General features: G+C 40.2%; 1 protein-coding gene across 1 annotated transcript in view; it reads right to left on the bottom strand.

The window, feature by feature from the left end:
• Positions 1-21,848, bottom strand: part of LOC119788861 (SH3 and multiple ankyrin repeat domains protein 2-like) — a 381,590-nt gene that overhangs the window by 106,465 nt on the left and 253,277 nt on the right. Inside the window, exons 13-14 of the mRNA XM_038293549.1 lie at positions 15,020-15,159; positions 9,367-9,480 (exon numbers count right to left, since the gene is read on the bottom strand). Of these exons, the coding sequence (XP_038149477.1) occupies positions 9,367-9,480; positions 15,020-15,159 (254 nt within the window). The remainder of the gene's footprint in view (positions 1-9,366; positions 9,481-15,019; positions 15,160-21,848) is intronic.

The raw sequence follows: 21,848 nt of genomic DNA, 5'->3' as shown, positions 1-21,848 counted from the left end.
CTGTAAGACCTCCAACGGAAGGAACTCAGAAGGTATCATGAAGGCAACAGCTCTACTCTGAGCTCCTTGATTTACCACTAAGGCTGATTCTGGATGGAGGAACCTCAGTTTGGCTGCTTGCCTGTTGGAGCTGATTTTAATTTCACAGCCATAGATGAAGGTCAGAACAAAGAGGGAAATGCATATAGAGAACTTTGCATTTTGGATCTGCTCCTTCTTCACCCTGAAAGACCGAAGCAGCAGCCAAAATCTGCAGAAGCATCTTTTACTGCCCCTGAGTCACAAGGTTGATGCTCATAAATTAACACTTATTCTTGTGAAGAAATAAATGAAAATCTTTGGGGATATAAACAGTTTCTAGCTTTCTACACAACCTTCTCCTGTTTTGATGCATACATAATAATCAAAAACATGCTGTGTGACGCTAGTTTAAGATAAAAAAAAATGAGGCTATTTTATTAAATTTACCAATAAGAGCAGCCCATGTCTGCTGCAGTGAAGGGCAGGTCAAAGATCTTCGCTGTGCGGCCATGTTTACAGTCATTCAATGAAAAGGAAAAGGAAATATTACCACAAACAAACGCACAACCAGACTTAGACTTTTACAACTTTTATTGTCATTTTGTTTACACAGAGTGTGTACGAACTGAAATTTCGTTTAGTACAGCTTTTCCAACAGTTAATTAACATTTCCATTCCATAAAGTGCTGCAGTGATGAAATGTAAACAGTGTAGGAGAAAAAATCATGGTGCAAAAACGCACTGATATGGAAGTTCAGAGCATTAATATATATGATGCAAATATGCAGTATTTTTGGTTTGGTGTTATCAGTGTGATGCACAGTGTGCAACATGATTTGGCGTTCTTTAAACAGTTCTGCTGTTTCTTCTCATCAAGAAGAAACTAATGCAGAATCTGCTGGATCTGCATCAAATGCTGTGACACTTCTTCCCAGAGGGCAGCAGGGAGAACACTCCATGGTGGGGGTGTGATAGCCTGACGTAGTCCGACTCAATTCTAGTCAGAATATGAGTCTGATGCTGCTCCATAGAGCTGTGATTATGGGGCGTGTTTTGAACGAACCAGGAAAAAAAATGACTCTGCACTCAATTGGATAGACCTACAACCAATAAGAGCAACGGAGTGCGTGACGTATGTTAAGCGAGGCATAGTTGTTGTCCACAAAAATCAAAGCGTGCATTTTCACGCCTAGAATAAGAAGATGAGACTTGATCGCGTTTCTCTGTTCCTCTTTTAAAATTAATTTGCTGTCGATATCTTCTAGAACAGACCTAATAGCAGAATCTACTCATCCAAACTCTCCAGCGGCAGCCATTATTGTTGTCACCCAAGCGCGCTTTGGTCACGTGGTTGATTACGTTACTCTTGATCATCTGTCCATCATCGTATAAAGTCCGGCCTGACAATTTGATTGGATCGCCTGACAGTGGGCGATAATACTCGCGCTACTATGAAGCAGAGCCAGACCGAACTTCCCCGAACTCAAACCTTGTGGGCGGGACTAAGTTCGGACTGGCACCCAGGCTAGGGGTGTGAGGGGTCATTGATGATGCTACGGGCTGGGGATGTCTTTTATGGAGGGAAGAGGAGCCCCAATGATCTTCTCTGCTGTTCTCACCTCTCCTCTCACCTTTTTCCAGTCTGAGGCGCTGCAGCCTCCACACCACACACACAGCTGGTCAGAACGCTCTCTACGGTGCTTATGTAGAAGGTCTTGAGGATGGGTGGGGGCAGGTGGGCTCTCCACATCTTCTGCAGGAAGTACATGCGCTTTTGTGCCCTTTTGATCAATGAGGTGGTGTTAACCACACTGTTCAAGGTGAGGTTGTCTTATGCTACTCTTTATTTTCTATGATTACAGATTTTCTAACCTGCAGCACAGAAAGAAGTGCAGTTTGCAGTAATGTGTTTTATTTGCTGCCTATTCACATATGTGCAGGGCATTTACATCCCTCAGCAACCATACAGAAGAGCTTATATCAAGCTTTGGACATAAATTAAGAGATAAGATAGATAAGGTTGACTTCATTGATCTCACAGTGGAGAAATTCACTTGTCACATCAGTTCAACAGTCAGAAGAAGGTACCAACAGGAGGAGAAGGTGCATGGGGTATATACAGTATATGCAGTGCGTCAACATATCTATAAATAACAGCTGAAGTCTCTTATCTAACACGATTATTGCACAGGCACAAGGTATTAAATAGGTATTCATATATAGTTATTGCACTGGTTATTAAATATAAACAGGTTATTGCACAGGGTATTAAAGAGCTATTGCACATTAGTTATTGCCATTGTAGTGTTGCATTGTCATCTGATGGCAGCAGGGATGAATGACCTGCAGTAGCGCTCCTTTTTACAAACAGGGTATAAAAGTCTTTCACTAAAGGAGCTGCTCAGCTCTTCTACAGTCTGGTGCAGAGAGTGGAAGGTGTTCTCCATAATGGCTGAAGCTTGGACAGCACCCTCCTCTCAGCCACTTCCTCCACTGAGTCCAGAGTGCAGCCTTGGACAGAAACGGCCTTTCTGACCAGTTTGTTCAGTCTCTTTCTGTCCCGCTCTGTGCTGCCAGGGGCCCAGCAGACGACAGCGTAGAGGAGGGCTGAGGCCACCACAGAGTCACAGAAGGTTTTAAGCAGGGGCCTCCTCACTCTGAAGGACCTCAGCCTCCTCAGGAGGTGGAGGCGGCTCTGGCCCTTCTTATTCAGGGCGTCAGTGTTATGAGTCCAGTCCATTTTATCATTGACAGGAACACCAAGGGACTTAAAACTATCCACAGGTTCTATGTCCTGCCCCTGGATGTTAACGGGGAAGTGAGTTGGGGGTTTTCTCCTGAAGTCGATCAACATCTCCTTGCTCTTACTTGTGTTAAGACACAGGTGGTTCTTCTCCCACCAGTCCACAAAGTTCATGATGACCGACCAATACACCAGCTTATTCTTCTCAGAAACACAGCCTACATGGCCGAAGTCATCGGAGAACTTCTAGAGATGGTAGCTGTCGTGTAGATCAAGTCCAAGGAGTAAAGGGTGAAGAGGAACAGAGACAGAACGGTGCCCTGGGAGGCCCCAGTGCTGCAGACTGCCACCTCTGACTGACAGGCGTGCAGCCACTTGTATTGAGGTTGGTAAGGTAGTTGATTGTCCAGACAGCAAGATGTCTTTCCCCTCCAGCGTCCTCCAGCTTCCACCTCAGCAGCTTTGGCCTGATGGTGTTGAAATTGCTGGAAAATCAAAGAATATGACTCTCACTGCGTTCCCGGTGGTCTCCAAAATGCATCCTCTTAAAAATGCAGAATGTAATAATGTAGCTTTTCCTAAGCTTTAATTAAAACAGAGCGGCTGTTTCTCCACATTAAAAGAACCATTTTAGGGTGTCAAACTATTGATCAGGTTGGTCCTACTGAGAGAGGACCAGAACCAGCTGGAAGAACTAAATATCCTGTTGGCCTGAAATCCAAGAGAAGGAGCTGGAAGATTTCCCTGGGTGACAGGAAGTTCACAGGATTTCTCCTGGATAAGATTCCCACAAAACCCAATTGTAAATGATTAGAGCACAATGAATGAATGAAGAAATATTCCCTCTTCTCCAAGTTTAATCATCCTTCCTGTAGCTGCGATACACAATCACTATTATAAACTAACACTAAAAAGAAAACTGCAATCCAATCTGCACATGAAAAATAACTGTTCACCAGGTTGTAGGATAGAAGAAACATAATCCTTTACTGTAGAAGTCAGAGTGCAATCCAATGAGTTGGGGTGTGTGTGTGTGTGTGTGTGTTGGGGTGGGTGGTGCCCACCGGTGGGTGCTCCTGCAGTAAGACAATTAAATAGACAAACTAATGAATGTAAATCTGTTGCTGTTGTTTCCTGTTCCATCCATAGAATGCAGAATCCTGCCAAGGGTCGAAAGCAGAGCATGTGTAAGCATGCCTTAATCCGCCTGCATCACTTCTATTGAATTAGAGGGATTAGAGACTAAACACATTTAAGTTGAATCAGCATGAGCAGATTTCTGTGTCTGTTGGTGGGAAGAGGCTACACATGGAGGGAGATGGAAATTTAACAAACAGAAAGTGCAGAAATATTTCCTTCAACAAAAAGTTAACGTGCAAACATAAATGTAAAAATAATCTGTTTGGTTTGTGGTTCCCAAACCATTCTACTAACAAGCAGCTAACAGAGCCCACAAAGGGACTTTCCCACTCTTGTTGAATAAATAATGATGTAGGTATTGAATAATTACAAGACTTACTGCAGCTTTAAATGTTTAAATATTTCTCCTGTAATCTGTTTCTTCCTGCGATTATCCAAAGCTAACATTCCCTCCGAAACAGAAACAGTTCAGATGTTTTAAGTAATGAAGCCGCCGATTTAAAACAGTTTTTCAGGTTAGACAAGCAGCGTTCTCAGGCTACGTTCACAGTGCAGCCTGAAGTGACCCAAATCCGATTTTTTTTGCCCATATGCGACCTGGATCCGATATCTGTCACTATTATGCGTCTTGCTATGCAGACGTGGCAAGAAAAACAGCAACCATGGCAGATGATGATGCGGAGAGCAGTATTTATGTTTATCTTATGCACCATTCAATAACATAGAATTTAACATACAATTAACCCTAACCCTGACCCTAACCCTAACCCTAAGATACAAAAGAGCAAGCAACCTATTTAGAGACATCATGAAGTAATTATTGCACTGTCCGTCCCAGTTTTACATCCGTCCACGGATCTGCTTCTTTCTTCTGTCTGGCTGCGCATGCGCAGCGATATGTTTTTTTCGAGAAAAAAATGTCAAAAACGTACGAAATACTGTGCATAACTTTTCGTACGATTTCATACGAACTGATAATGAGAATATGTTGGTTTTTATGGTTGGAAAAGACCGCTAGATGCGCGCTGGTAATACCATCCATGTTTACTTCCAGAAAATAAAAGCACGCTGGCCTGTGACGTCATTTCGTCCTCTACTGCATATGCGGGACACTTGCGTTGTATGACTGCAGTTCACACAGGAGATCACATAGAAGTCGCATAAATTTGGAAATATGAACAGCAACTTAAAAAAAACGTATTTCGCAAAAAAAATCGGAATTTAGCATCAAGGCCTGCAGTGTGAACGTAGCCTTAGAGAACATCTGGAAGGGAGTTGCCCATCTGTCTCTCTCTGTACTAGTGTTGAGAATCTGTCTGACTTCAGTGTTTACTTTGGCTGGATTGGAAATGAATGTGGAAAAAAGGGAAAGTTGTTTATAGAAGAAATAAAAAAAAAATCAATATTTATAGCTATTTTATTTGTGGTGGGCCTCATCAGAGATGACAGCGACCAGGACTACAGAGAGGAGTCGGAGCAGCTGGAGGACTGGCACAAAGGTAACAGCCTGATCCTAAATGTGAAGAACATGAAGATCATCTTGGACTTCAGGAAGACCCGGCTTAACTACACTCCACTGCTCATCAACAGCTCAGCTGTAGAGGTGGTCAGTAGCACCAAATTCCTGGGGGTGCACATCACAGACACCCTCACCTGGACTGTAAACACCACCTCACTGGTCAAAAGGTCCCAGAAGCGCTTGGACTTCCAGCGGAGGATGAAGAGAGCCCACCTGCCACCACCCATCCGAACAACCTTCTACAGAAGCACCATAGAGAGCGTTCTGACCAGCTGTCTCACTTTGTGGTGTGGAGGCTGCAGCGCCTCAGACTGGAAGAAGGTGAGAAGAGTAGTGAGAGCAGCAGAGAGGATCATTGGGCCTTCTCTTCCCTCCATTAAAGACATTTCATCCCAGCACTGCGTGTTCTGAGCCCGTATCATCATCAGTGACCCCTCACACCCCCACCATGGACTGTTCTCCCCGCTGCCCCCTGGGAAGAGGCTTTGCAGCATGCGATACAGGTTCAGCAGATTCTGCAACAGTATCTTCCCGACTGCCATCAGACAGCTGAATGCTGACTCTGCATCACACTGATAACACCAAACCAAAAAATACTGCATATATGCACCATGTATATTAATGCTCTGAACTTTCATATGAATGCTTTTGGCACTGGTTTTTTTTTCTCCCACACTGTTTACATTTCATCACCGCTGCACTTTATGGAATGGAAATGTTTATTTACTGTCTGAAAAGCTGTACTTAACCAAATTTTGTTTCGTATACAGCAAATAAAAGTTGCCTAAGTCTAATTGTGATATTTTGTTGTTTGCAGAGAGTCAGGCGAAGAAGGCAGCCTTTGGTGAATTTACTTGACAGAGTCGGCTTTTGGGGAGTGGATTTGACAAACGATAGTTTAATCAGGGCTTACAAAAGCAGGAAACAATGACAGGAGTTTACAATCATCACACTGCTAAGCAGAATCATCACTGGAAATTGTGTGGTAAGGTAGAGAAGCTATTATTTTTATGAATATCGGAAATTTCATGATTACGGAGGCTGATTGTATGAATGAAATTTAATGATGCGGTCTGCTCATGCGCTCTTTTTCATCTGAGAATCGAGCCTGAACTAAAACTTGCCGACCCCCATGGTTGAACTAGTACTAGTTTAGCCTGGTTTTGTTGTGTCTGGCACGGTCCGGTTGCATCCAGCTTCTTCTCTCAGCCTGCGCAAACGAAGAAACTCCTTTCCAAGATCAACTCTTGTTTTTCCTCAATGCCTTTCAGCCATGACCAGTAGTCGAGCAGACGGAAAAATAGTAGAGAAAAAGCCTTATCTCCATGACAATATAAGAGCCTGTTGCCATAAAGTGATACAGTCTTCCAGGTGACATGACGCTCATACCATTGATGGTGTCAAGCGCTGAATATTGGCCTAAGAAATCATTTAAAATAACTCATATGCGTCAACTCTTTAGGTCACAATGTCCACAGTGTGCCTTTAATAGAAGTTGTAAACTTGTTTCATATTTGTGCAAAGTTTTATTTTTGGAGTTTGATAGTGCTCAAAATTCCAGTTCCTTCTATTTTTCTAACATCACGGCCATGTAGGTGTCCACTGGACTAAATATGGCAGACCTAAAGTTACTCTATTAAATATTAAATAACAGACACATTTAGATCTACAGAGCCTCCTGAATGGGTTTGTTTTGAGGCTTTCAAAGCCTCTAGAGTTAAAGCAAACCATACCGCTGATCTGCCTGTGACATTTTTACAAGTCTCTCTCTATTCAACACCAACCCCTCTTTATGGCCCTGCTAACGCTGAAGACTAGTAGCAATTCATAGTTTTCTAAGCAGACACAACAGTCAAGAAAAAGAAATTCCTGCTCAGGTCTTGAAGAGAAACCAGACAAGGTTTGTTTGAGGATGTTATGTTCATTGATCCATTTTGGGAAATGAGAAAGATGTATTAGAACTACTGTTTAGATGAAGGGAAGTGGACAGCTTGTTATTTGATCACTGGTAAAATACAAAGATCAGAATGATTTTAATGTGTTCCTCTGTCAGCTGAAGCTGTTTCACGGCTACATGTCGGCATGCGGTGCTCCTCTGACTGCAGCCTACATTTGATCTGAAGCTTTGACCGAAGCCGCCCCTGAATGGCTCTTTGCAGGACGCCATACTGTGTTCCCATTTTCTGACAGCCTTTTCTTTCGAGGCAGACCTGGGGGCAGTTTGGACCAGGCACAGCATGAGGGAGCTTTCCTCAGCCAATTGCCTTGGGTTTAACTTTTACACTGAGCCACACAAATAATGGCAAACAGCAAAAGCAATGGAGGAACATAAGAACAGGAGCCGGTCTGCCTGGATCAGAGCTGATGGATGTTTGGAGCTAACTCGGTGCTTACTCATCTCAATAATTAAACAAAGCAAGAAAACAACATGACACAAGATGGAAAACAGAAAGAGAGAGCGGTAGAGAGAGAAGGAAGACGTCTCAAACATCTCCCTGGGCACAAAGTGAACGTATGGACGGGGAAAACGTTTATGGGGGATGGAGCATGGCATGACAAGTTCATTAGCTTGCACCCATAGGAAATAAGAGCACAGCTGAGTTAGCAGGGCAATGTAGCGCTAAGCTCGGCACACGGCAGCCTGGGGGAGATGGGAAGAGACGAGCAGACAGAATGAAAGACACACATGCTGCTCAAACTCGAGCCACGTGCCATCACACGCAAAAAAAACGTTTTTACAGGAACTAATTACAGTCATTAAGATGTTTAGTTTGGAAGTTAATGTGCACTAATGAGTTGAGAATGAAAAAAATCAAGCTCTGGAATTCAAAACATAAGGAGGTGTGAAGAATTTTGATTTAAAGTTACACAAATGCAGACGGGTCAGGGTGCCAAACCTGTACAGAAACCACCGACAGGAGCACCTGATCCATGGAGAAAGGTTAGCATGTTGGATCTGAATGTTAGGAATAGTTTGGGCAGAAAAACTCTGTTTCATTTGGGATTCAAATCACTGTTAAATCCTAGCAAGATGGCATGGAGGCCCCGCGCCCCCAACCTCATCCATGCTGCATCAAAGCATCAGGACTCAGTCGAAGGTGGAAATACTGTTATGATGCGTCTTTTTGTTCCCTTTTTCTAATTTGAAAATGTAAAAACTAGTAAATGTTTTAAGGTTTTGTAAAGAAATGAGTCCATCATTTCAGTCTTAGCTACAGTGCTAACCTGTATGGAAGGAATTTTGTTACATTATTGCTGCAAGCAAAGAAAAGGTTTGTAAATATAAATTAAAAAACACACTTTTTAATTTGAATCAAAAAAGGTTTCAAAAGTAAGTTTCTCTGATTTATTTTTTCTTTATTTTTATTTTTTCAAATGCCTCTTATAGATATTATATTTTAGATTTTTCTTTTTAATTCCCATTTTTCAGATGTAAATTTGGGAATTTTTTCAATTTTAAATATCATTTCACAAATGGTATTCACTTCACTTTAAGTCTGATACGAATGAACCCCGACCAATAAAATGTTGTTTCTAACATCCATACAAACCAGTCGAAACTTGTTCACTTTAGAGGAACTCCTACCCCAACAAGTGACGACAACATAATCCGAAAATTGCAAGTAAAAAGAAAAACACAACACATTTAAACCTAATCGGAAAACAGGAGTATGAATAATAAAAATGAAAAACCTATTTTCAGGAACAAAAAAGAAAAAATAGAAAATATCAAATATAACCAATAAATAAATAAAAAAATTTAAAGGAAATCTATTTGAGTGACTCTCAAAACCTTTATTGATTAAAAGAACTTTCCTTCTGGATTGCATTTTATTTTTCAAATTTCAATTTTCAAAATGTGTTTTTTCCCCTAATTCCCAACATGTGCTCCTCAGATCTCAGTCATATATCCTGTTACCAACACAGCCAACGTGTCACTCACAGGTCCTCTCCTCGGTGGCCTTGGCCGGGATCTCCTCCACGCAGTCGGCTGGAAACCAGCCCAGCTGTCCACGGGCGCTGCCCTCCCAGAATCCACCCTCTCCAATACTCAGAACTGGAGAAACAGTCGGGAAAAAAGAAATAAAGAAAAAAGATTGAATTAAAGATTAAAAATCTCACTTAAAACAGCAAACCAAGCTTTAAAGTACAGATATAAGAGAATAAAATGACTCATTCTGGTCCTCTTTTGATGACCTACAACGCAGCAATGGAGTTTATTCCTTCCCATCTCAACCCCCTTCGCTATGCAGAGCACCAAAACCTCTCACCTGGTCAGCCAGGCCAACAATGACCCTAAAGACTCCATTTTCAGAGGCATAGGCCAGTATCTGTATTGCAGGCTAACAAAGACCTCAACGACTCCCCATTACTGATGGGTGGATCTAGTCTTCCGGTTCAATTTGCATGTTTTCCAAGCCATAACAAGGCGCTGTAGGGCTACTCTATAAAGCTTGGATCTCAATGTTAATCCACATTTTGAATGGAAAAGGTTTCCTGGATGGGAAGCGAAATGTCTTCAAACCTGTAAAACTTGTTTTAATTTTTTTTTTTACTTTTATAGGTATCAGAATAACAATATTAATGAAATTGATTTATATTTTCTTATGTATTAACTCTTAACCCCTAGAACCCTACGGACCCACCGGTGGGTCCAGCTGCTACGCGACCTCGTAATTTTAACAAACCCCCAGTATTGATGTAAAAAACACATTTGGCACAGTTTGGTGACATTTATGGATAAATGTGCCAAAATGGCCCGTCCACCTAAGAAATTTCTCACTAATACCATTCTAAAATAAATATGATTCATCTGATTGAGTCCAAATTTGGTATAATTTTACACATTTAGATTTAAAAGTCTGTACTACTTTTTTGTGCTATAAATAATATTTTGGTAGTGTTTTGCAATGTTTATTTCAAAGAAAATTTTGGCGAGGTTCAAAAAATGCCAAATATTTTGTATTTTGTCCCTAATATTTCAGGCAGGGTCAAAGCTACAATGGTGCTGACACCAGAAATCCATTCTATGACATCTTACCTTTACAGACGTACCAAAAGTTTCTTCTTAAATCTAATAGCTTTGAGGCTATAAGTTATTTACTTTTGTGTGTTTTTGTCAGGCAGAAATTATTTATACACCCTTAGGGTGTAAGAGGTTAAAGACTTAATTGAATCAAGAATATCCAGATAACAGCATTTTCTTTAAGCAACAAGGCAAACCTTCTCACTTCGGCCAGTTTACGGCTGTTAATCTGTGAGCGCAGCACACTGGATGTGAGCGTAAGGCGTGGATCTATACTGCCTCTGTTATTATAACCGGTGTGTACACTTTGTGATCATGGGTCGGGTCGCAAGGATAGTTGCGGGCAACGGGTCAGGTCTAGGTTATGAACTCTACGGGTGCGGGCGGATACAGCTTTGCAAGACTTGGCAACATAATGCCTAAATAGGCTACATCAGTGCTCCAACTACAGATTGCTCTGGTGTGAGCCGACAGAATCGACAAAGACTCCTGGATTGGTGTTGAAACGTCTTCATAAAAACTGAAAAAAAAGTCACTTTGCCTTCCAATTTAAGACTATCTGTGGTTGCCATGACCCGGATGACTGAGAATTTACACATACTGTACGATCTACAGATTCCCAGAGATCAAACTGCTGTCTGTAAATTAAACCCCTACTAATTTGTTACATCTTAATATTAGCTGCCTGTTGCGTGTCAGAACTGACATTTTCCACAATAGTTTATCTAATTAAGACAGTTCCTCTGTCCAGATATACAGTTATAATCTTCTTTCTGTCTGTGGCAAAGATTTGGAAATGGAATGGGAGCGGCGTCCTTCAGCTAAGAACAAAGTGTAATATTTTAATAAGACTGAAGCTGTGATGTCTATTCTTTTACTAACGTGTATGATGTAAAACAAGATGATGTGGCAGACTGGAGATGTATAAAATGCCCTTTTAACTGTTAATCAGGGCCACTTCCTGAAAGGTGAGCCCAGAGGGTGAGCAGCTGCCTGTAACTCTAAGCAACGTCTCTGATCTGAGTAAGATTACAGTTTCTACCAAAATCTGTTGTCATTTCTCATGGTTATTTAATATATATAAGTTATGAAGTGTTACTTAAAGAGTTTGTCCCGAGTGATCTTTTTTCAGGAAAAAGAACCGGAGAGAGAAAGCTTCAAGGTGCAGACACAGACACAGGTAAGTGGAGGAAAGTGTCATGATCTGGCCTGTTTGCTCTCCCTTAATTAGTCATTCCTTTCACCTGCCGTTTTCCCTCCCTGCCTCAATTATAATTTATTCCTCTCACCTGTTTCCTGTGGTTTATATTCAGTTCAGCCTGAGCATTCGGGTCCAGATCATTACTTTTTTTTTGTTAGTCTGTCTGTTCAGGTTGATTTGATGGTTCATGTCCTGGATCCTAGCTGCCAGTGGAAAGAGGGTTTTAGTGTTTGTCTCGTCTCCTGATCGTCCACTGTTCCTCCCTTGCTGAGTCCTCTGGGTTTTTGGCTCATTATGGGGGGGGGGGTTCAGTTTTTATCCAGTAAGCCTGGCTCCAGGGAGGAGACCAGTTTAAAGTCCTGCTTCTGGTCCCAGTCAGACTCTGAACACTCCTGGAAGCCTGTGGATGCCTGGAAGTCTGGATCATGCCACCTGTTTCTGCTCCTGCCTGATCTGGATCCTGCCTGTTCTGTCTGTTCCTGTCTTTTCCCTGACCAGGATCGGCTTCCAGCATGACCTCTGGGACTGCAGCACTGGGGACATTTGTGGTCTGGACTGTTAAACCAGGTAAGTGACCAACTCAGATAATCTTCTATCAGTTGATCATGGTCACTTACCTGTGTTTCTCCCCTTGAGTGTCTGAGATTAGGTGGTGCCCCACCCCCCCGCCTGCAGTGTCCGCGAGCCACAGCTCCGCTTTTGTTTTGTTTTATAAGGCATATACCCACTTAATTTTTCAATCGGCATTGCATATAGCCACTTCTACATCCCCAAAGATCCAGACTATTAAGCAGATTCTCCCAGCCAAATTTCCCATTTGTCCTAGGATAGTAAAGCCATCACCTGCTTTACTCTGCTTCTTATTGGCTAGTACTCACTGCCTTTACTGATTGGTTAACCTTAGGGTTAGAAATTAGGCCAAAGGTTTGATATGACCACAGAAAGTCTGAGCTGGAGATGCAACTTGCAAAAAAAACCCCAACATATAATCAGTGCATATCTACAATCAGAATGAGGTAATCACACACACTGTATGAAAAGAGAGAAACTATTTATTTTCCTACAAGCTGACATTAAATCAGACTAAAATTCTTCTTTTTCATGTCAGAAAAGTTTACTAAATAACTGTTTGCTTAGTATAGTTAAAGGGGATTTTCTATCAGAGTTACAGGTTTCCATATACCAGGATTTCTATAAAGTTCTGATGATGAAAACAAAGCAAACAACCAGATGATTGTAAAGTGGTTAAATGAGAATATGTGGAGCAATTTAGAACCGCCAGAACCGAGCCCAGATCTAAGATCTCAGACAGGTAACTTTTGGTCAGAGCTGAAAATGCCTGTTTGATCAAGGAGGCAAACCAACCAGCGCTGTCAGGGAAAAACGGGCCCAGATTGATGCAAAATTCTGAGAGAAGCCAAAAAGCAAGGAAACCCCACAAGAAAGGAGCCAAAGTCACAATTTTAAATTTGATAAATAGATTTTAAGGAAATCTATGTAAGACTTTCAATTTGAGAAATAAGGACGGAATAAATAATTCAGATATTCTTGAACTAAACCTGGAAGTTTTTAACAGATTTAATGTCAGAGTGAGAAAAAAAATGCTTGTTGTTCTTAACAGACAATAAAACCCACCTTTTTTTTAAAGCCATAGCAGTTTAATAATAAAATAGTTATGAATTGAAACAAATAAAATATGAAATGTTTGAAATCTGGAAGATAAAATCATTTGATCAAACTTTATTTAAGTACAAGTCTTTCCTGTTTTCTTTACAATAACTTCATCACTTTAAACCTTTTCTTTATCATCAAACAGAAATAAGATTGAGGCTGAAAACTCTGAGTCTTTAAACATTAAAGGTAAATCTGGCATAAGGAGTTTAAATAAAGCTGAAAAGGCTGAATGACGTCCATCTTTTTACATTAATCTTAATACGTGGATAGTAATCTTTATCCTCTGGCTCAGTAATTCCAGGTTTTATTGGAACTTTTTATAGATAAGAAAAGTTTCCAGGAGCGCAGTTTGAAAAAAGGCTGGAAATCACTGCATGATTTGATTTTCCATCTTCTCTTTTCTTTACAAAATGGTCAGAGCTTCTTTAAATATAGATAAAAACTAGAAACACTAATAAAACCTTTAAAGAACTTATCCTCTTCAGACATTTTGATTTTCTATTTTAGCAGGTTTTAAGAATTGTTAGTGGTGTTTAGGAAACATCACTATAACCAGTGATAAAAGCAAATAACACATTTTGTAAATTGAGAGCAATCCACTAATAAAAGTTGTTGATTTTAGATTTATTTTTAATAGGCTACGTATGCCTTTGAATGTATTGATTTTAATGATTATCTTTTTACTCTGTTTTTAATGTTATGGTCTTTTAAACTTGTTTTAATTTTCCCTTTTTTTAAATGTAGCACTTTGTAGCACTTTGAGATTTGAAGTCAAATGTAAAGTGCGTTACAAATAAAATTCATTATTATTATTATAATTAAAACTTTAAAAAACTTCTTAGTCAAGAGAAGATTCTGAAAGTGACTTGCTGATTTTTATTTTTTTATATATAAATATAGCTGTACAAATTGTTTTTTCTTTCAACTGTGTTTTCCAGATCACATTTTCTAGGGGCGGGCTTTCCTCTGAACTGAGGATGGAACATGCATTTCTATTGGTCTGCTGACGTTAGTGCCAACAGTTTTATTGGTCAATTTCTCTGGTTATCTTAAAGTGAAAAGAAAACAGCAAAGTAACCTTTGGAACCTTTTTTTTTTTTTTTTTTTTTAGACGTTTTTGAAAGTTTATTTCTGGATTATACTTTTTTTCAAAAAAGGATTTATAAAATATGATCTTTGCTTTCAACGATAATGAAACAGAATTAACTCCATAATCAAACTGATGTTTTACCTCCATGAAATGTTAACAAAGAAGTTGTCCAATAAGGGATCAACTCAAAAACACAACTAAAGCCGTCCCGATAACATTTGATAGATTGGTATTGGATGGATGGATGGATGGATAGATAGATAGATAGATAGATAGATAGATAGATAGATAGATAGATAGATAGATAGATAGATAGATAGATAGATAGATAGATAGATAGATAGATAGATGGATGGATGGATAGATAGAAGAAGGGTGAATAAAGGTGCTGCTTGTTTTCTCTATTATTTTATAGCCTAAATAAATGGTCTGTGTTCATAGAAAAAGTGTTTAAAGAAATCTTTGATGGAAATGTTGGACTTAACTGAATCAAGAAAGGAGAGTTCATATTTGTTTCTCTGATAATACATTTTGAATATAAGCTTTTTATAATTAACGGGTTTGATGTCAGTCTTAGGGTGAGTAGAGGGAATGGAATGACTGACCTTTGACCCTGTCCCCTTTGTAGAGGTTGATCTCTCCCTCGGCCTGGGCAGTGTAAGAACGAGTCACCACGAAGTGTCTGCCTGGAACGGCGCTGTAAAGCTTCCTCCTGGGGCCAACCGCCTCGCTGTGACTGCTGGGACTGAAGGAAAAGATACAAAGAAGGCAGGTCAAGACCAGAGGAGAGGATATGTCTTTTACTGCCTTTTAGCTCGGAAACTCCTCTGGAAGACAGGACCTTTTCGTAACGTTGCATCTTTACCATGTGCTCTACAGTTAATGCTCATATTTAACCTTCTTTGGAAAATAAATGTTTGCCACTACAAGAAAACCCCCAAAAAACAGAACAAAACCCAAAATGCTAAGATTAGAAAAAGGAACGATTGTGTTTTTTAAGGTTCATAACCTTCCAGAGAAATGGAGGTCAGAGAACAGCAGGAATGTGTGATCAAAGAACAGGACCAAAGTCGGTTCTGACCCATGTTTTGATCCTTATAGCAGCTGAAAAATATCAACCTTTCAAATTCTGACCCTCTACGAATGAATTGCTGGATTGATTACATCTACAAACAGGCCAAATATTTAGAAAACACTTCTTATACAGAGAGCTGAGATGCATATATAGAGGCTAAGACGGTATTCTAGCGCCACTTTGTGGTTGATATTTATAACAACACTTTCAATAGCTGGAGCAAAAAGTGGCCTCAACTTGACCTTATCAACAAGCTGAAACTGTGAGCGTGACTCTGTGGTATCCTAATCAAAAAAATCACATACGTTTTTAGAGAGGGACAGAGGAGATTCTTTAACTGTGATTTTAACGTTGCTCTGAGCAGCAGGCAGAGAGGAGCTCAGACTCACACAGAAAGGGAAAACCAGCAGAATTAATGAGGAAGATGGAGAGCAGGAGGGAGGGACTGAAGGATTTTTTCCTGTAAGTGGGTCACCTTGTCCTGCAGACTCCACTCCTCCTCAAATATTTGTGGGCCTTTGGAGAACTGACCTCATTCAGAACCTATGGAGACTGATGGTACGTTTTCCGAGGGAAAGCCAAAGAATAAAGTGCAACTGTGCAAACTGAACGGCAGAAATAGCCTGCGTATCACAGAGAGGCCAACACTGTAGTATGAAAGCACAGCAAATGACACAAAGCTGTAATGAGTGCTCAGCTTTACGGCTGATGGCAGAATGCTACCCGGTGCAACACTGCTACAGTGATCACTCAGCAATAAAACTCAGATTGGTTGACATAAAAAAAACCTTGAAGGTCCTGTTGAGAGACTGAGAGTAACTTTGGCTAAATGACTTATCAACACACAGCATCTGATATAGAAAGTCGGCCGAGGAGAAGTGCAGCAGGCAAGGACAGAGATGACAGGCCGAGAAGAGCAGCAGATATATGGCTACAGAGAAAGTTCAGGACCGTTCAGCTGACCGATCCGACACAGGAAGGCAAATTACGACATTTGCAAAGAGCTGACAGGTCTACAACAGCCGCCAGGAGGCGTAAGTGGAGCAGCAGTATTACAGGAAGTTGTCGTAGCATCCAACAATGACGCAAGACAGAAAGAGTCTGGACTTCTGACCAGCTGTTTCACTGTGTGGTGTGGAGGCTGCAGCGTCTAAGACTGGAAGAACGTGAGAAGAGTGGTGCGAACAGCAGCTAGGATCATCAGGGCTCCTCTTATTTATATTAAAGAAATTTGATCCAAGCGCTCTGTGTCCTGAGCCTGTAACATCATCAGCGACCCCTCACCCCCCCACCATGGACTGTTCTCCCTGCTGCCCTCTGGGATGAGGCTTCACAGCATTCAATGCAGGACCAGCAGGTTCTGCAACAGCTTTTCCCCGCTGCCATCAGACTATTGAACTTTTGAACTTTCGAGTGGACTCTGCATCACATTATTTTACACTACCAATGTGTTGAAGTTTTATAATCCTTTTAAATAGGACACAACTAAATGTTCTACTGCATTTTGCACTGTACTGAAGATTTTTATAGTAATGCCCTTTTGCACCATTGTTTTAAACTGGTTCTTTTTCTCCTACGTTGTTACGGTACACTTTATATTGGTAATGTTTATCTACTCCAACTTAAATATCATTTAATTTTGAATAAACTCCGTGCATGCAAAATGAGGGAAAGTTATTTACCATCAGCTGTCATGGGAAACTTAAGATCATTCTGCAACAAGACGAAGGAGATCACAGCTTTAACCCGCTTCCAGTGGAGACACAGAGATGCAAGTATCATGTGCTTCACGGAGATGTGGTAAGATGGATTTGCCCCGCTTTAAAATTTAGCCTTAAACTCATCAGAGCAGACAGGACTGTAGCAGAGAGTCGAAAAAAGAGGGGGGCTGGCAATGTTTGTGAATGAGAGATGATGGAACGTGGCTCATGTGTACATGAAGGAACAAATATGCTCCCCAGAGGTCGAGCTACTCACGATGAGCATTAGACTGTAGTATCTTTCTTAAGAGTTTTGGGAATTTGATTTTGCTTTGTGTTTACGTCCCCCCTCCCCTCCATGGATAACACAGCTGTGTGCGAGCGAATCCACGATGCAGTGACCAGGCTGCAGACACAGCGCCCCCGCTCTCTCCTGCTCATAACTGGAGATTTCAACTGAGCCTCCCTCCATTCCACCCTCCCCACACTCAGCCAGTAGGTCACCTGTAAAACAAGGGACATTCAAATCCTTTTTTATGCAAATGTTAAAGACATCTACACCTCTGCCCTTTTTCCGCAACTAGGACGCTCGGACCATAATCCATAATCCATATTATACATCAAAAATCTCTTTTAATACCTCCTAGAAGGAAAAATAAGTAATGGTGTAAAGTATAGATAGTGCACTTAAGTACAGAAACGAAGTATTTGTACTTTGTTACTTGACACCTCAGGCAATCAGCTGGTTTCTTTTGATAAAAAATTTGAACCAATCTGACTGGATAATCTGATTGAATTATGTAATCTGTAAAACGCATTAATAATATATGTATTGTGAATTGGCGCTTTATATGTATAGACAAATTGAATCAAATTAAAATCCTGAGGTTTTTTGTTTTGTTTCATTAACACACCACGTTTTTGTTGTCATTGTTAGTTACATTGTTCTATAGGACTAAATGTGATCTAGTTTCATTGTTCAGGTTAAAATAATAAAAGCCCAAACTCATGGAAAAACTTTAGGTTAATTTAATGCTCCTTAGCTTAAAAAAGAACATTAACATTTTAGTGTATTTGGTTTGTTTTAGTAATTTTTTTTAGTCTGTTAGTTTTAATTTAAAAAGGTTGTGTGGCTGTAAATCTTCCCGGTCAAACATTTTCCAGGATGCCACAAACTTTCAGGCAATGCTGATTATTATACATCCTAAAATGTGAGGAAATTGTTTTTATTTTTCTTTTTTTTTTTATGTAGACTTATCCAACATCCAACTTCGTTCTACAAGACCCAAAGACAACCCCACAGTCCTCCTATAGAAAGACGTTAATTTTCTTAGTATCTGCAAAACAGACATGCACACTTATTAACCCCCCCCCCCCATTAATCAATCAGAAACTCAGTTTAACATGTCTTCTGGAAATAAAAACATATACATTTACCTGAATGTTTCCCAAAACAAAACTGTATTTTCTGACATCTTGTAAAGTTTTCACTAAAGCTTGAAATTGAAATTAAGCCAGAAACAAAGTCAATGGAACATTAGCTGCTGCAGTATTTGTTTAAAGTCTGACTGCAGGTGGTGAAACTAGAGATAAGAAGCGTTGTTAAATAAGCAGAACTTTTACAAATTTTATCAAACATAACAGCCATATTTTGCCCCTATGGGGATTATGTAATCCTCATATTTCTGTTGTAATCCTATAATATGACCTATTTATGACCCATAAGAACCTAGTTTTGGACAGTGGTATTGCTATGTTTATATTAAATATCATAAGGACATCAGCTGCTCAGAGGAGACCAGATGGAGCGATGGGCTTTAATTTCAAGCAAAGATTAAGAACAAAATACAGCCTGCATCCACTTCTTGTAACTAAAAAATGTGCATCCATGAAACATTTGGGTTCTGTCGGTTCATTTAACATTATATTGTGGTTACCACATTTCATCCCAGCGCTGCATGTCCCCAGACCGTAACATTATAAATCCGATGCAGGTCCAGCAGATTCCTAAACAGCTTCGTCCCCACTGCATTAGACTGCTGAATGTTGAATAAAATGGGGGGAAAAAGCGCTGAATGTTGGAAAAACTGTTAATCATATATCAGTCTTATGCAGGGTTCCTACAGCATAAGGCAAGTTCAATTCAAGACTTTTTAAGACTTTTTAATGCCACTTGAAAAAAAATTTAAGACCAAATTCACAAGAAACACAAGAAAAAAACGCTTTCGATAACTAAACCCAAAGGTTTATTTTAACATAAACCACTGCACTAATGTTTCCAATTTTGAAAAGCTTCCCATACAGGAAGAAAGCTAAAAACACACAAATGACAGAAATATTTTAACAATTATTTAACTGAATTCACAAACTTTGTTTTAGCAGGGAACAAAACAAATCAGTTTTAAAGCCACAACATAACCAGTGCTAAGTCTTTTTTGCAGCTATTTTTCTTTGTATGGTTTTCTTAGTATGTTTGATTTGGTGATAAGTGGAGGCGTTGCAGAGACAAGGGTGGAACTAAACTGAGAAATACCAGCTGTTTCTCTGTAACTCCATTTTGACGCTTTGTGTTTCGTGCTTCGCATGTGTGACTCCACTGCCTTAATTCCCATCGTTCTGAGCTTGAATGACTTCTTGCACTAAATCCACTGAGCCTCATGTATGTTCCCTGGTTTTAGCCATGGAGAAAACTCTTGGCTGGATCGTTACATTTACACTTGCCCGGTCGCAACAACGCTTTTATTGGTTCCATTCCGATAGCGGAACCAATAATGGCGAGTCATTATTTTTTTTTTATAAAAAAAAAAAAAATGTCAATTTTAATGTTTTATTTAGATTACAAAAAAAATCGCAATAAAAATAATCCTATTTATGATGTTTTAAAAATTAAGGCCTACGGAAGACTGATTTAAGACATTTTATAAGGACCCGTGGGAACCCTGTTATGTTTACATTCAATCACTGCTGCACTTTAGAAATGGATGTATAATTTTAACCCTGTTAGGATTAGAATTTATTTCTAGCATTGCATTTTTCACCAAATCTGACAGAGAGCATGTCATCCCTCAGCATGATTCTGCGACCACCGTGTTCTACCTTGGTAACATTGAGGGTGATTTGCCTTGTTAATTTTAGTCAGTGTAGACTAAAAAATTGAATCTGATCTGATGAGTGGATCTGTGTCTCAAGCTTCAAACTTATTGCAACTTTCTTCTAACGATGCCTTTCCTTCCGACAATATATGTCATAAAGGTCAGATTAGTGTGGAGAACCGGTGACAGTTGTCACATTAACAGCAGTGTGCATCTCTGCAGCTCCTCTAGAGGCTCCATCGATAGATCTAGAGCTAGAAGCCTTGGTCTTCATGATGCTGTTTTTTCTCTGAAAAACATCTGAGATCAGGAACAGATCATCTGTGTTTCGACTGAGATATGAATATGCACAGTTGGTCTCTGTTTAAGAGATTTCTACAGAAAAATGGCTGCAGTGGATTTTTAGGGACATTAGAGAACAGGGACGGCACATTTTAGTTCATGTAAACCAAACATCCTTTGTGTGTTTTCTTCTTACGTTTTCAACTCATTTAGTTAGTTTTTCATACAACAACCCCAAAATACAATACAATTTTTGATTAAAATGTGACAAATATAAAAAAATGTCAAAGTGAAGGTTGATAGCAGTCCAACGTATCCTGTTGATTGAGTTCAACTTCCTTTGCATGTTTAGATTTAATTTTGTATCTTCTGGTTATAGCCTGCTATAAAATATTCTATGTACATTAAAAACAAGATTTACAGAATCTCCGCCTTTGTTAATAAGGTTTTCTGTGTGATGCACTCATTTACAAACGTGTCGTGCTGGTGTCACTTTATGGCCAAATCAAATCAAATCAGGAGAAATTTTATAATTGCATCAAACTCACAGAGGAAATCTGCTCTGAGCTGTAATTGGGTTTGCTTTGCGATACAACCCCTGAATTTCTTCAAACTGTGATCACTTAATGCAGTTCTGGGCAGGGAAGAAGAGAAACGGTGTCGAATTAAATCAAAGCGCAGCAGAATATTAGCAGTGAAATATTTATGAGTCACATTGAACACAAACAGCAACCTCGGCGGCTGTGAGGCTTCAACAGCTCCGGCCGGTCCTGACACTCAGGACACGTCTCATTTCTCACTACATGGAGCTGGGAGGCGGTTGCCATGACGCCCAGAAGGGTGACTGACAGCTGTCATCGTTGAGTGGTTGGTGTGAGGAAAGGAAAGAAGCGGGGCTGAGGGCTCGCAGGAGGCCGTGTACTGCATGCCGGAGAACGACATGTCAATGGAGGCGATGGGAAGTCACAGAGGGGCTGTCATGTGTGTGGGCGCCGGGGGGGTGAGGCAGGGTGGTGGGTGTGAGGAAAACACGGAGGAATGAGTGAAAGCAGAAACAAAGAAAGAAAGCAGGGAATTATGGGAGCTGAAGGGTGGGGCGTTCCTGAGCGAGCTTCAAAGAAGATGTGAATTTAACATTTAAACTGCTCTTCTTATCAAGGATTGATCGGATTTTCAACAACCCGTTATTTAAATCCACCTCTGGTGGTGTAATTATAACACGTCATCATTTAACACAAACTACGCCAAATAAAACCTGAAGGATCCGACAGTCTGTAGAAGCTTT

Source organism: Cyprinodon tularosa, unplaced genomic scaffold (assembly GCF_016077235.1).
Source record: "Cyprinodon tularosa strain WSP-4 unplaced genomic scaffold, ASM1607723v1 ctg328, whole genome shotgun sequence".
Classification (NCBI taxonomy): Eukaryota; Metazoa; Chordata; class Actinopteri; order Cyprinodontiformes; family Cyprinodontidae; genus Cyprinodon; species Cyprinodon tularosa.
The sequence above is the reverse complement of the archived record's forward strand: the minus strand, read 5'-3'. Positions and strand labels throughout refer to the sequence as shown.